The sequence below is a fragment of the Grammomys surdaster genome, unplaced genomic scaffold (genome assembly GCF_004785775.1).
Source record: "Grammomys surdaster isolate TR1022 unplaced genomic scaffold, NIH_TR_1.0 174, whole genome shotgun sequence".
Lineage (NCBI taxonomy): Eukaryota > Metazoa > Chordata > Mammalia > Rodentia > Muridae > Grammomys > Grammomys surdaster.
In genome coordinates this window covers 5,247,908-5,264,080 of record NW_021604622.1, presented here as the reverse complement: position 1 = coordinate 5,264,080, position 16,173 = coordinate 5,247,908, and the positions used below count along the sequence as shown (strand labels likewise).

The 16,173-nt window shown below is 37.6% G+C and overlaps 1 protein-coding gene across 1 annotated transcript in view; it reads left to right on the top strand.

Moving 5' to 3' along the window:
- The window catches only part of Spef2 (sperm flagellar 2), an 82,969-nt gene that overhangs the window by 22,266 nt on the left and 44,530 nt on the right, over positions 1–16,173 (top strand). Inside the window, exons 4-7 of the mRNA XM_028767664.1 lie at positions 3,652–3,792; positions 6,618–6,682; positions 12,427–12,613; positions 14,275–14,463. Of these exons, the coding sequence (XP_028623497.1) occupies positions 3,652–3,792; positions 6,618–6,682; positions 12,427–12,613; positions 14,275–14,463 (582 nt within the window). The remainder of the gene's footprint in view (positions 1–3,651; positions 3,793–6,617; positions 6,683–12,426; positions 12,614–14,274; positions 14,464–16,173) is intronic.

Below are 16,173 nucleotides of genomic sequence, written 5' to 3'. Positions count from 1 at the left end.
ATATATATATATATATATATATATATATATATATATATATATATATAATTTATCATGACCTAGATATGTGTGTGTGTGTATGGCCTAAACTATCTGTAACTATAACCTGCCTAGTCTGTATACATACCATTAATTTCTATGCCTGCTTTTTTCCTCTCCATGTACTATTGTTTCCTGCTACTATCTTGCCTAAGATTTCCTCTGGGGCCACTGCAGCAACCTGCTAGAATATCTCATGAGCATCAGGTCTTCTGTTAGATAGTAGGGTTCTTCAGCACAGACTCCTTCGGCTTTGTATACCTTGTATCTCCATCTGAGAGCAAACTCCACAGTTAGTCACCCAGCAATCTCAACATTACTTTTTTGTACTGCTCAGCACGAAGGCAATTTCTTTCCTGTTCATCGACAGGGTGTCCTTGAGTGTGTCTAGATTCCTCTTGCCCTTTCTTCCACACAAACATCCCAAACTCATCTTTCCTTGTTCCCAAACATCTTTCCCATCACTGCTGTCTACCCAGCTCACACAGATTCTTCCTTGTAATGACTAGAGCCATTGTGTTAATCTTCTAATGTTACCTATTCCTCAGTGGTTTGCCATGTGTTCTTAAGATTTGGGTGCCTCAAATACATAGGAAAATACTTGAGCATAGAAAATATTCAGGAAAAAATGTGTTTGATGAATTGTTAGCATTTTTTTTTTTAGTTTGTTATCTCTCAGTTTTAGACTGCTCTACTTTAATTGGTTACCTGTATTAGCCTGGTAGCAAAATAAACTGAGAAATCATGGGCAGGCAGATTAGTCGTAAAGCTAAGCAACTCAGTGCTGGATTCTTCTTCAATGTCCCAGCTTGGTTGACTCAAGTCAATCACTGAGAAACTTCTCGCTCACTTCTCCCAGGTGTAGAGGTGAGAATGATTCTTTTTCTTTCTGTCATGACACTGGACTTTTATGTAGCTTAATGACGACAATATACAATGAGCTGTAAGGGATTCCAGAGTCAGTCAGACATTGTGTAGATGTTTATTGAGTTTGGACTTTATCCCAAGTGCTTGCACAAGGATGCCATTGGGAAAGCCACCACAGACTTCACCTTTGCATGCTAGGAAAAAAATGTTTCTGTAGAGTGGTATATATCACAGTGATTTAAAGATGAGAAGAAAGAGCTCGGAGTAGCTTCTCAAGAAACATGGAAATAAGACAGTCAGGCAGTAGTTGGGGAATAGGAGTTTAAGGGAGGTATAAAACACATTTTATAGAAATAGAGACAACAGTAAGTGGAGGAAAAGATTTGGGGAGACAACAGGATGTTGTATGAGGACCAAAAGTAAAGAAATCTGTTGGTTAAGGAAAAAAGAAGGAAATCAAGAGCAGGCAAAATGTAATTACATATGACACCATTTTGTAAGAATCGATATAAATACTGCTTTTGTTGTCCACATGGAATTAAAGATTTTAGTGATTAACATGAATGACATAGTTCTTTATTTTAATCAACAGTGATGATTTCTATAAATTTTATATTCAATGCAAAATATGTATGATTGCAACACCAGCATACCTTTTAGTCTCCAGTAACCAAAACCTTTGAAATGCTTTCTTCATCTAGAGACTTAAAAACCTGATACCACGCCAAACCGATTTCAATCTGATGCGGGTTACATGCAGGTTTCAAGAAAAGTATAAGCAAATGAAAGAAGATCTTGCCCAAATGCATATTGAGAAGTTTGAAAAAATTCAAAAACTTGAGGAAGAGCAAAGACACTTTAATATCGAGAAGGTTTCATAGACTTTTTTTTTCCTTCCTGAAAATTCATTAGTATGAATTAGTATACTTGGTGGTTCATTTCTGCCTGTAGTAAGCACACATTGCATAAACAGCAGTGCAGATAGATTGCATAGCGTGATACATGGCTCTGCTTTGCCTCACCGGATCCTCCCTCTCTTCATCTCGGTTCCCACTCTCTCTTGCTGCACCTGTGACTGAGAGCTATCAGCTGCCTAATAGGACAACTTTCTTTCACTGAACGAAATTTGTCCTCAGCTCTTTTGGGAAAGGATTTGCTACTAGCTACCCTACTGGCCAAAGGACCTCAACCATTATATCCCTGTGGAAGACAGGAGGGAGGCTTCTCCATGCCCTGCTCTGTTCCATTCTCCACAATGTCCCAGTCTCTATATCCTCCTCCATTTATTTTAGGGGTTTACTTCTCTGATTGCTTCCCTCTCCAACTATGTGAAGCATCTTATCTTCACCATCCTTAGCTATCGCCTTGTGTAAGTCGCTGCTGATTCTAAAACCTCTTTGAATAAAGTCTTTACTGATCTATGTCTTTAAAGACATGGGAGGAAACCCATCAAATCATTAAAGACTTTTAAGAGAATTTCAAATGGCTGGATGCATAGAGTGTGCTAACTACAGGCAATGGAATTATTGCTCTCCCTGTTATATTTGAAATTTGCTTTTTAAATTGATTAGTATGTCAAGAGGCTAGTATATCCTGGATGGAGTAAGCTTCCTCTGGGGAAGGAGGGACACATTCAAGAGGCAAACTATAGAAAGTCTTCTGTTAGTTTCTGGAGGACAGAATCATTCTTCAATGTTTCTGCATAGCAGAGACAGGACACTCTAAGTGCAATGTTTCAGTTGAGGCCAAGAGCTGGGACTCATGTCTGTTGAACCAGCCAAATCAGGTATGAATAGCCAAGTATAATACAGGAAACCTCCAAAGAAAGAAGAGTCAAAGAGTGTAGAATATTGTGAATTATATGGAAGAGAGATTGTGAATCATGGCCATAGGTAATAAACAAGACAAGAGACGAAGCCTGTGGTTTCCCCATATTCTTAAGAAAAGAAACATATTGTAATAAAATAAAAATCCACATGAAATAAACATATGGCAAGGCTTCACAATTTAGAAAATGAAATAGAAAATTTAAAATGATAACTTCTGCATTTTAGTCATAAATGTAATTTTCCTTGGATGTAGAAATTAAGGAATTCAGTTCTAACACAATGCCTTAGTAGTAAAGACATGTATCATTTTCATAAGTTGTTTAGCTTTAAAATATTTAATAATATATATTTTAGACATTTCTCTTTCAATCACATCATTCTCTTTATATTGTCCTTAAAACAAATATTGCCTGTCTTAAGAGATAATCCAATAATGCTTTATATTTGGTGTGAGGCCAGTAGTTGATGTTGTCCCTGAACTCATATATGTATAGGTAGACTGGTATGGAGAACCTGACTTTTCTAGTGGCAGCTGTTGGGTTTATAGTCTTCGGGGGCTTCCTGAGAGAAAGGATTTTCATATTTGGGCTGGTCATGAATGTGACATTGATAAAGAACTATAATATTTTTGTATTTAAAGCCCCTGACTATTCTTGTACCAATGCACATAATGACAATACATAATTAGTCATAATTTTAGCATATTAATGTTGTGTTTAGCATCATAATTTTCAATGTAAATAATGCCAATAATGTCTTTCCAGTACTACACAATTGTGACACCTTGTGCATTTCTTAATAGCTAAGTTCTGAAATTTTCAACAGATAACTTATGTATTTGTGTATCTGTGTATATGTTACATTCTTACTATTTCGACAAGCTGAATGAGTAAATTAATGTGTATGCCATACTCAGCAACGCTTAAACAGGAGACGACAAAATGAGATAATGGCCAAAATCCAGGCAGCCATTATACAGATCCCCAAGCCTGAATCCAACCGAACTTTGAAAGCTATCGAGGCTCAAAAACTGATGAAAAAGAAACAGGAGGCAGAGGTAAGTGGTAGTCACTTGTTGTCTCATGTTTCTCTTAATAGAAAATGAATGGCCTCTCTCTCTGCAATGTGCAGGGGAGATCATCCAAAGGCTATTATTTTCTTTTCAAAACTCTTGTTTACTCAGTGTCATCGTGTAACTTAGGCCAGGGAGATAAAATTTCCAATGTTTGGGATTTCTACTTGGACTCTTGTGTTTATGGGGAGTCTACTAAATTAGGTAAGTGTCAGGAATATACCCTTCCTCTTTATCATGCAATGTGGTTTCTTATGAATCCCAGAAATGTTAATTGACTTGTTGCTGTTAAAACATCTTAAATTAAAATGCCTGCACTGGAAGTACATTTTACTAGACCACACCGAGTGTCAACATTCCAATAGGATAAAATCTAATTATGTCATGGGAAAGTAATACTGTGTTTGGACAATTCCTGAATGCTTCTATTCTTTGTTGACCTAAGAAAGGTAACAATAATTACCGTTAGTTGAACATAGGTCAAAATATCAACTGTCATTTCACTTTTTATTGACTTGTTTTCTCTCAGTTCCATATTAACTTCTTCCTTTATAAATGAAAAGGAAACTAAAATCAAAATGCTGCCATATTTTACTGTAGCAGATGTGTGCAGTAAGAAGGCACTGGCCTAGATCTCCCATCCCTAAACCCATGGTATTTTGTGTTATCAATGCATCATTTATGAAACTCTAATAAAATATATTAGATTTGAATTGTAAAATGTATTATCCATATATTTTTCTACCTCCATTTTTGTATTTAGCAACTAAATTTCCCCGAGTTTTTGAAGATTTATTAATAAAGATTTATAGTACACAAGCATAAGCTGAAATTATTTAGAGAAAGGTTATAGCATAAGTTAGGTGGCATGGGAAATGTTCAAAACATACCACACAAACACTTGTAAGAAATATTTATATTTTAAAAACAGCCTGCTGCTGTTCTTGGTGGTCATCCCATGGTACCAGCATCTCCAATACACTGTAGTCTTCCCCTGCAACTAGGCTTCACCAATAGCCTGTCATAGGTTCTCTTCATGGTGCCAAGCCTCAACTCCTTTGCATGACCCCTTCAGTCCTGGGCCATCAACTGCAACTGAGGCTGTACCTTCACCAATGGCCTTTCATGGCCTCTCACAGTGCCAAGCCTCAGCTGCTCTTCACGATCCCTTCATGCCTTCAAAACCAGCACTACCTGGGTGACTTTTACAACATTACAAAATCCAGCTGCAGCACAAGGTACAACCTTGGCTATCTCTGGAACACAGCTTCTTTGTGCTCTCAGAAAACACTTCCCAGAAGATTTCACCTCAGAGATGTTGGTCTCTTTTTAATCACAGCTAACTTCTTAGCCCCAGCTAACCAGCATCAATTGTCCCAGTAGTCCCTTCTATTTTTCACTCTAAAGCCAGAGCCACATGGCTGAAGCTGCAGTGTTCCGCTGCTTTCTGGGGCTGCAACATGGCCCCCACCCCTTTATTCTATTACTAGCTTTCTTTTCTGACTTCCTCTCTGCCTAAGCTTGGCTGTCCTGGAACTTGCTCTGTAAATTGACCTCGAACTCAGAGCTCTGCATGCCTGTCTTCTAAGCACTGGGATTAAAGGTGTGGTCCACCAAGGCTTGATTTAAGTTTTTATTTAACTAGAATTTACTTGCTTTTGGCTGTCCTTGAACTCAGATCTGCTTGTCTTTGCTTCCTAGGATTAAAGGTTTGTACTACCATACCTGGAGTTAAATTTACCTGGGTGGAATCTTGTCCCAAGGTCACTACTCCCTTAATTCAATTTAATATCCTTGAATTCAGCTCCATTCACTTCCTGGTGTCCTGTTAATACTCAAACTATATATTTTGTATTTTTCCTTTCTCAGTTTGCTACGTTTGTTCAAAATGCTCTTCTTCAGACTTAACCAGAGAACAAAGTCTCTGTTGGGCTTTTTTGAGATTTCCTTTGTCCATGCAATTAATACAATATCTTTTTATCTTAGCCCTAGGCAGTCTCTTCAGACAATGGCAAAAAGCAGCCATGTTCTTTACCAAAATATCACAAAAACAGTCTCTAGGCCACATTAAATTTCTTCGCCACTGAAACCTCTTGGGCCAGCAGGCTTACACAGTTCAAAGGACCTTCAGCATCAGTGTCTTAAATAGTCCTTCTAGGTTGGTCCATTAGGCCCCAATTAAAGCATTCCATGGCTTTCCAAATTCAATGTCTCAAAATCCACATTCTTCCAAACAAAAGCATGGTCAGGCCTATCACAGTAATACCCCGGTCCCTGGTACCAACTGCCTGGACTCTGATCAGTGTCAATTGCATTAGCATCCTTTGGTACACTATTAAAATGAGACTCTTCCATCTGCAGAGATGGTTCTATAGTTTAACTACCTGCACCAATAAGCAAACATATCTGTGTCTGTAATTCAGTCTACATGTTTTGAGATGGGACCAGAGGCAGCATAATTCCCAGCAGAGAACAAGAGACCCTGAATAAAACAAGATTGAAGAGAGAAGTGAAACTAGAGGTTGTCCTTCTACATACATACACACATACACACACACACACACACACACACACATTTTTAAAATGACAGGAGAGGATGATAGGATAAGTGATTTAGGTGAGACAATGTCTACAGGGTAGCTTCATCTAAAAGAACAAATCAAAATTATAAAAGTATTTCAGCTTGTTGTATCTTCCCACTTAATTATTTTGAATTAGTACTATGAGTCACCTTTAAAAACTGATTGAACATGATGAATTTTCTCAGTGGCTTTTAAAGTCAAAGAACTAATGCCAAATTTTCTTTAAAGGATGTGGCCAATGAGATTAAGAAATTTGAAGCACTAATAAAAAAGGATCTCCAAGCTAAAGAAAGGTAAGATATATTTTACTTCTCAAACATGTAGTCAGTGCTATGAAGAACCTTTGAATATTTACAAGTAGTTTGTGTAACATTACTTAAAATTCGGATTATTTATTCATTAATAACTTTGATCTACCATGCCAATGTGGCTGTCAGGAAATAAAGAGTCAGTTTATTTTTCTGTGCTGTTTATTTTGTTGAATTCACATCCATCTTTCAATATTTACTAAAACTGTCACACTAATTTAAAAGTGCCCTAGGGAAGCCTTGGTTGGACTTTAGTTTGGTTTCTTTCATGTCAGATTCTCTATGTTTATTGCAGATTATAGCAATAAAGTGTTATTGGATGAAGTTTTTCATCAAATGTTATGCAACTGTGTGAGTTTTCTTCTGTAAATTGTACCCCTTTAATAACTTCATTTACCTTAATATAAACATGTCCTATATCCCCTTATTTTTTATTGTAGATCCTTGAAAATAGCCTATTAGTTGCTACTCCTATAGATACAGTGTAGGGTTTTCTACCTTTAAAAATAGAAACTATCCAAGCTCTATAATTTTACATCTTATAGAATGAAATTCTGGAAGAATTCTATATTAAGGGAAATTACCCCAAGTCAACAACACACTTCAGTTCCAGTTTAATGGTTCTGAATGAGGGAATTTCGAGTCCAATGAGGAGTGTAAAGTCAGAAAACAAATAGTAAAAAGGTCAGATATTGAAAAAAATCAATAAAATAGAAAGTATTCATATTTCCTTTTTCTTACCCTCTGCACAAATTCCAGAAGCCCTACCTTGATCTGCATGGCCTTTATCATTTTTGTCTCTGTCCTATAAAAGCAGAATACTCCAAGGCACATTGGTGACAAGGAAGATCTGCCATTCTGTCCTTGTGTCTTCATTGTTTGTTGTCTCTCCTGCCATGTGGGAGCTTTTGAAATTCATTCAATCCCATTTGTCAGTTATTACCACTCTTTCCTGGACTATTGAGTCCTTCACCATGAATTCTTACCTGTATTTATACTCTGGTAATTTCAGACTTTTGAGTCTTCCATTATGCTCACCGATCTATTTTTAATTGACTTTTATGTTAGGTAAGAAAATGGGAATAAGTCTTACCCTTTCACATGTGGCTATTTAGATTAGCTAGCAATATTTGTAAAAGAGACCATCCTTCCTCCAATGTAAGCTTGGTACCTTCCCCAAAACCCAAGTGGCTATAGCTGCATGCATCCATTTCTGGATTTGATATTTCATCCCACTGGCGTGCACGCATGCCTTATCATGGTGGATCTGTTACCGGATTTCTGACTTGTAATTTGAGATCAGGTATTGAAATACTGTCAGAATTTCTCCTTTTGCTCAGATTCCTTTGGGTATCTCAAATCTTCATGAACATTATAAGTTTTCCTAGTTCTATGGAGGATGCCATTGGAATTTTGGTCGTAACTATCCAGAATCGGTCTGTTACTTTTGATAATGTAATGTAACCACTTTCATATATTGATTCTGCTGATCCACAAGTATGGGAGGTCCTTTGTGTGGGCTACTCTTTTAATTCCTTTCTGTTTTGTTATGGTTTTGGTTTTTGTGTTGTTGTTTCCCCAAAAGGTTCAATTTAATCTTTCCAGAGATTTCCGAGGGAACTTGGGAGTGGGCATAGAATAGTGAATCCAACATCTCAGAGTGGCAGTGGAGGAGGCAAGGCAGCCAGAGGCTCAATCCAGGGGAAAGTTATGGGACGATAGGCTTTTTAAAGCCTTTTTGTCACTAGCTACTTTTTAAATTCACTTTGAATTTTTAGGTGAGGATGTTCTGGAATCATTTAAAAACTTCATACTAGCTCATTACAGTGTTAAAAATTTTGTAATATATTTTTAAATTATATTTTAAATTATTGTTGAATTACATCACTTTCTTCTTCCCTTTTTTTTCCCCTCCAGCCCTTCCCAGGTTCCCTCTTCCTCTTCCCATGTCCCCCACTCTCAAATTGATAGCCACTTTTTCTTCTTTTTTGTTGTGTGTGTGTTTGTGTGTATTATGGTATGTGGCATGTATGTGTATGTATATATGGTATGTGTGTGTATGTATGTGGTGTATATGTGTGTGTATGAGAGAGAGACAGAGAAAGCGAGACAGAGAGAGACATAGAGAGATAGAGAAAGATAGAGAGTGGAAGACAGAGAGATAGAGAGAGATAGAGAGAGAGAGAGAGAGAGAGAGAGAGAGAGAGAATGAATATCTGTGTACAGACAGCATGAACGTGAAGAAAAGTTTCAGTAGCTACCTCTTTCACTGCCCAGACCTGAAAAGTCTTTCAGAGACAAGTGATGTCACCTTAGAGCCCATTCTTTTCCTTTTGTGGAAAAATGGAAAGTCTCACTTCTAGCAATCTGGAGCCCCATGGCTGCCTCCTAACATGTATGCTGTCCATTAGGTGTTTAAAACAAACAAACAAATAGCAAAACAAATAATAAATACTATCAGTCATCTGTTTACTTAGCTGAGATTCATTGGATGTTCTATTTTTGGCATTTGGTGTAAAACATTTACCTCAAAATTCTCAAAATACATATTTGACAATATTTCTACACTGCTAATTACTGCATAAGACTCATTAATAGCTACAAATGTTTTATAAACAAACAGATATCAATAAAATATAACTACTGTTTTCGAGACACCAACATGTAATAAAATGAATATATCTTGAATTAGATTACCATAGAAATTTATTTTTAAGAATGTATTTTTTAATCATTTTAGTTTTACAAATTAATACAGTGTGATGACTTGATGCACATAGACATTAATCAAACAATCTAATCAGCATATCCAGCGTTTTTATGTCATCCAATATGATTTGACTAATAAAGATGTATTTATGGGTTACAACATAGTGCTTGAATTGGAGCATAGAGCATTTCCATTTTATTATTACCTGGCATTAGGTGTCTTTGATAGCTCTTAAGCTGATGGATAACTAGGGATGGATGGGTGAATGGAGGAGTGAATGGATTGACTCATTAATAACAGAATTCATGAACTAGATTTTTGGCAGCATAAATAGTATTTAGAGAGCTGCTACCCTACATTTAATTCAGGATCGAACCTTTGTAGCAACACATTTAGGTAAAAGAGTAGTAAGAATTTTACTGAATGATCACATGAATTTCCACAGGCATGTAATTATACTAACCTTCTAAAAATGTTTTTGAAACTATCCCAAGTGATATGCTTATTTATTTTGAAGATGGGAGTCCACTGTGTAGTCCTGGATGGCACGAAACTTACTAGTGTTAACCAGGATGGCAATGCTCTCGCAGAAATTAATCTACCTTTACCTCACAATTGCTGAGATTATAGTTCAGAGCCACTGTGATGGGCGTTAATTGTATTAAATCTTAAGCAAAAATCAGCTCTGCTTCTGACCTTTTGTGTATTGAATTGTAACAGTTTATCCTTAATTCCTCCAAGTGACAGAATGCAACCATGCCTGGGGTGCCTGTGGATAAAATAATTGGAATCTTAGTGTTTTATACTCGCATTTGAAAGTATTATTGTGATTGAAATTTGTTATAAATATAATAATATGGCTACTCCAGTTCCCCTTCCTCCACTGCTATACACCTACTTTCTCAAATTCCTGACCCTCTGTACTTCTTCCCCATCTCCTCTTGTATCTGAACTCCCCGCTTTTTCTTAGATGCCAGGGACCCAAGAGGTTCCCAGGACCCAACAGGGAGGACATTAGCTGAAATACCCAACAAAGGGAAGATAAAACCTGTAGAGACCATATCCAGTGGAAAGGAAGGGCCCCCAGTTGAAGGATGTGGACACCCACCCACTTCAAAAATATTAATCCAGAAATGCTCCTGTCAAAAGGAAATAAAGGGACAAAGAGTGGAGCAGAAACTGAAGGAAAGGCCATCCAGAGACTGCTCCCCCTAGAAATCCATCCCATCTACTGACACCAAACCCAGACACTATTGCTGATGCCAAGAAGTGCTTACTGACAGTAGCCCAGTATAGCTGTCCCCTGAGAGGTTCTATCAGAGCTGGATCAATACAGATGACTGAGTGCGAGGACCCCAATGGAGAAGTTAGGGCAATGAATGTAGGAGCTGAAGGGATTTGCAACATCATAGAAAGAACAATATCAACCAACCAAAGTCCCCAAAGCTCCCAGAGATGAAACCACAAACCAAAGAGTACACAGCGAGTACCCATGGCTTCAGCTGGGTATGTAGCAGAGGATTGCCTTATCTGGCATCACTGGGAGGGGAGCCCCTTGGTCCTGTGGAGGCTAGATGACCCAGGATAGGGGAATGCTAGGGCACTGAGGCAAGAGGGGCTGGGCAGGTAGGTGAGCACCTTCATAGAGGCAGGGGGAGGGAGGAGAGGAATAGAGTGCTTGTGTGTGAGAAACTGAGACTGGAGATAATATTTGAAATGTAAATAAATAAAATAACCAATCAAAACAGAAATATAAATATAATATTTTAATATTTAATATTTAATAACTATTTGGTGTTTGATAAAGATTAATGTTTATCATTTAAAATAAAATTAATTTGAAATTAATGTTTAATAAATATAATATTATTTAATAAATATAATATTGATATAAATATAATAATGTTCTTGTTATTGAAATATTAATGAAATTTAGCCCACCAACTCTTTGTAAGGAGAACAGGAAAATAATGTCTTATGAGTTCAAATTTTATCTAGGAGCTACAAACCTACAAATTATGATCTAAAATCTCATAGGATCTATGAAACAACTATGTATTAATCTCACAGAAAATATGCTTTTGTAGGAGGACTTCTGCCTATGTAAATATTGATGACTGTTTAGTCATGACTCATGTTAGTAACATACATTTGTGTTTTTTAAAATAAATTCTCTTATATTCTAAATTAAATGTATTAGTGATAACATAAAAATGATAATTCGTAATATAAACTCATTATTTCTTGGCAAGAAGAATTATGTATTTTATACAGCTCAACTTGCCATTCCAATGGCTTTTTAAAGACACGGGCAGATGAGAATTGATGATTCAATTGCTAGACACATAAAATGTTTCTTTCATTTTTAATGATAATTTTGAAAGAGCTATGAATTTAATGCTAAGGCACAATTTATTTCACTAAACTTTGGTGCTCATCTTTTGGGAAGACCTGTGCTGATGCCAGGTCAGACGTCTGCTGAATCATGGGGGACTAGGGCCATCTATCAACTACTAAGTTCTTAACAAAGGCTGGGCCACTGCCCTAGGAAATCATATGCCCATTTGGGAGGACGTAGAGTAACCTGAGGCATTGTGAGAAAGAACAGAGCAGCTATAGATGGGACCGTCCACAGAGGAACTGTGTTCTCTGTATCTAGTCTATTATCCTTGAGGCCTCTGCCCTGACATTTGGATTTTCTACAATTTGCCTACTGTTGACTTAAAACGGGAGAAACAAGAGGCCAGTGGAAAGATGCAGGAGAGAAGTCAGAGTCTCTAATTAGATGTCAGAGAATAAGATCTCAGAAGAGAGAAGCTTGAGAAAAAAGCTATGCTAAGGATCTCGGAGGGACAGATCTAAAAGTTATGTGAAGAAAATGGTGTCAGCAGTAAGCTACAGGCTTCCACATTTATCCAACACTTGTACTCACAAATTAACAAAGAATTCAAAGCAGCTTTCTCCGGGAAATAATGTGATCACACTGTGTTAAAATCTAACAAGAATCTGTTACCTTTAGTGTATCCAAGACTTCTTTAGAAACAACAGACCAGACAACTGCAGAACTGCTCAACACTTATTCAGATGATGACTACATTAAAAAGATCCAGAAACGCCTAGAAGAAGATGCCTTTGCACGTGAGCAAAGGGAAAAAAGACGACGGAGATTGTTGATGGACCAGTTAATAGCTCATGAAGCACAGGAGGTGAGATATTTGATGTTAGTTCTACATGAACATTGCCTAGAACTTCAGAATACATGGGCTTGTGTTTATACAACTAGTTTATATACATGTTGTCTGTCACTCTGAGTCAGATCTCATAGATAAATCCTCACATCAGAAAAGTAAAATCCTCACTTATAAATTCTCAAAGCACCATCATTAGTGACTATAGACCTTGGGGTACTCAGTAATTCATAAGTTGTACTGTGGCCCATCTCTCCAAAACAGCTAGTTACGGAACTGGTTAAAAGTTACCCAAGTAAATACCTAGGTTTACATCACGGCAGAAGTGGGAAAACCTGTGCCTTAGGGTTTGCATTCCTGCAAAAAACATCATGACCAAGAAGCAAGCTGGGGAGGAAAAAGTTTATTGCTAATCATCACCACAAGAAGTCAGGACAAGAACTCACATAGAGCAGGAATTTGGAGGCATGGCTGATGCAGGGGCCATGGAGGGGTGCTGCTTACTGGCTTGCTTCCGCTGGCTTGCTCAGCTTGCTTTCTTATAGAACCCAGCACTACCAGCCCAGGGATAGCACCACCCACAATGAGTCCCCCCCCCCACCCCGATCACTAATTGAGAAAATGCCTTATAGGTGGATCTCACAGAGGCATTTCCTCAAGGGAGGCTCATTTCTCTGTGATAGCCCCATCGAGTGTCAAGTTGACATGCAAAACCAGCCAGTACAGCCTGTAAACAAATTGAGACTATTCTAGGTTACATATTCTTTAAAATCTTTCCCAAATGTTCTAAGGACAATTAAGGTAGAAGTGAGTCCTCCATTATTTTCATGTATTCACTCATAATACAGGATAATTCATCTAAGCTGCAAGTTTGTAGCCTTCCTTAGCAGAAACCATCACATCTTATAGTTTAGATGAGGAACCATCATCTATTTCCTTGTAATTTTAGCAAACAATGCATTTCTGAAGCATGAGCTACTTTTATAATACAACAACAAAAACAACACCATCAAACTCTTTCCCACTTAGCTTCTATGTGAAGGTCCTTATAGTTCTTCAAACTGAAACTTAACACCCAAAGCCCTGACATAGCCATCCCACTGTTCCAACTTAGGTTATTTGTTGTCCAAGAAAGGCACCAGTTCCATATTTACCTGAATTGTCGTTCCAAAAGACGTGCATATACATAATTTCCAAACATCTAAAAACAAAATTTTTTTGTTTCTTTTTTTTCAAATTGTAATTTATACTCATTCACACAGGGGTTATAAACACAAAAAGGCAGGACGTGGAGAGGGGATGACACTGGAGCATGGGTGTTAAGGGGGAATACAGATATCTTTCAGAACCGGGTATCAGCTGGGTGTAGAGAGAATTGTATCACTTGTTTTGAAAACTCACATAATTTGCTCTTATTAAATTTTAAAGGAAGTAACAACTTATTTTGAAGCACTTACAACTTTCCATACCATAAAGTTTCTAGAAATATTTATTGTTAAATCTCTGATTAACTAACATGTGTGTGTGTGTGAGTTCAAAGTTAAACCAAAGGGCAGAAGTGGACTTAAATGACTAGCATGCCTTTTACACATTATTTGCAAACTAAACTGAATTCTGAGTCACTGGGTAATATGGACTTGGCTTTGGCAAGTCATTGGCTCTGGTGCTGGTGTTCACAGGAGGCCTATCGGGAAGAGCAGCTCATTCACCGGCTAATGCGCCAGTCCCAGCAGGAGCGCAGGATTGCTGTGCAGCTCATGCACGTTCGCCATGAGAAGGAAGTTTTGTGGCAAAATAGAATTTTCAGAGAAAAACAATTTGAAGAAAGGCGACTCAAGGACTTCCAGGATGCCCTTGATAGAGAAGCGGTAAATAAAATCTCCATTAAAAATCCTATTTGGTCATCAGTTTCTAACTGACAGGGTAGGAGGCAGCCCCTACATAGTGTACCCTCCACCAGCTGTCTTGGTTCTAAGTATTGCATGCTTACCATCAGTTCTGGGCTTGCTTGTCGCTTACCATTTTTGCTTTCCTCTTTAGTTCCCATTCCAAATGATTCCTCAGGAAGTATTCATTAGTATTAATATTCTCTGAGTTCTTGGATATTGATGATAGTGTATGTTTCTGTATGTACTTGCCAGTTTGAAATGCTTGTTTCGTCTCTATTTCCCTTGAATACCTTAACTACACCTCTTCGCTTATATATAGTTTTGCTGACAGAAGGCTGTTGATGATCATCTAATTTTCATGTCCTTGAATTATTATGTTTTTACCTTAGACACCCAGTGGACTTTCCTATCTCTAAAGTTACTAGTCTGGGTAGTGATATGAACTATTTTCGGAGACTATTCTGAGGCAGAACGAGAGCTCTGAAGAAGCTTTCTTTAAATAAGAAAGAATTAGTAAATAAACAATTAATAAACTCTTTGGTATGACACAACTTCCCAGGCCTATATTATATTGCACTGCTCCTTCCTCAAAACTATAATAATCCATGTGAAGGCAGGGATGCTGTAATTTATTGTCAATGAGAGCAGTGCCTAGAAGCCAAGGTCTGTCTCCTGTTCTTTGCTACTATGATATTATTTTGAAACTCAAAAATCAAAATATCCAATGCCTTACTCATTTGCTACATCTTATCTCTCCTAAACTTCCTGTGTATGCTTTCTTGTGACAAAAATAGTTTTGTTTATCAATGGTTTTCTTGGCTTGATTTTTGTCTATTTCCCATTGGGGAACTCATACTTATTTTATCAGTATATCAAACTTGCTTACAGGCACGTGGAGATCAACAACTCAGGTAGCTTGCATGTGCTGTCATAAAACATTCTTAAATGAGTCTGGACAGGAGAGAAGCTCTTTCAGCAAATAACAGAATGGCATTCACCAGCTTGCTGGCTCCTTCTATGATACTCCATGATAAAGCACATTTTGTCCAGTCCAGTAGTTCTTGATTTTACATTTTGGTGCCACCTACTGTTATGAATAATAATTAATCACAAAATTTTGAGCAGTAGCGTCAAAATGCAATTGTACTATTCTCACTATATGCATAGAAAACTCTTGCAAAAGTGACAGATGAACACTCTCTGTAAGCTTTACACATAAGGAAAGAGAAGCCAAAAGAATAAAAGTCAAAAGTGTGTCAGGTTCAGAGCCTTCCTGTAGGCCTTTGTAGCCCAATCTTATTGCTATTAAGAATTACTATGTCCACAGACTTCTTTTATATTTCTTCCTTCTTCTTTTAGGACTGTAGCATACTATGATATAATGAGATAGGACAGTATTGTGACTCTAGCACAGAGTTAATGGAAGATTTAGAATGTACTAGGAAGACCAAATAGCAGATGGAAAAGAAGAACAGAGAGACAAAGGAAGCCAATATGAGAGAGGAAAGACAGGAGGGGTTGGAGGGAGAGAGAGAGAGAGGAAGGGACAAAGGGAGTAAGGGAAGGGAGGGAGGGAGGAAGGAAGGAAGAAAGGAAGGAAGGAAGGAAGGAAGGAAGGAAGGAAGGAAGGAAAGAAGGGAGAGAAGCAAGGAAGGGAGAGAAGGAAAGAAAGGGAGAGAAGGAAAGAAG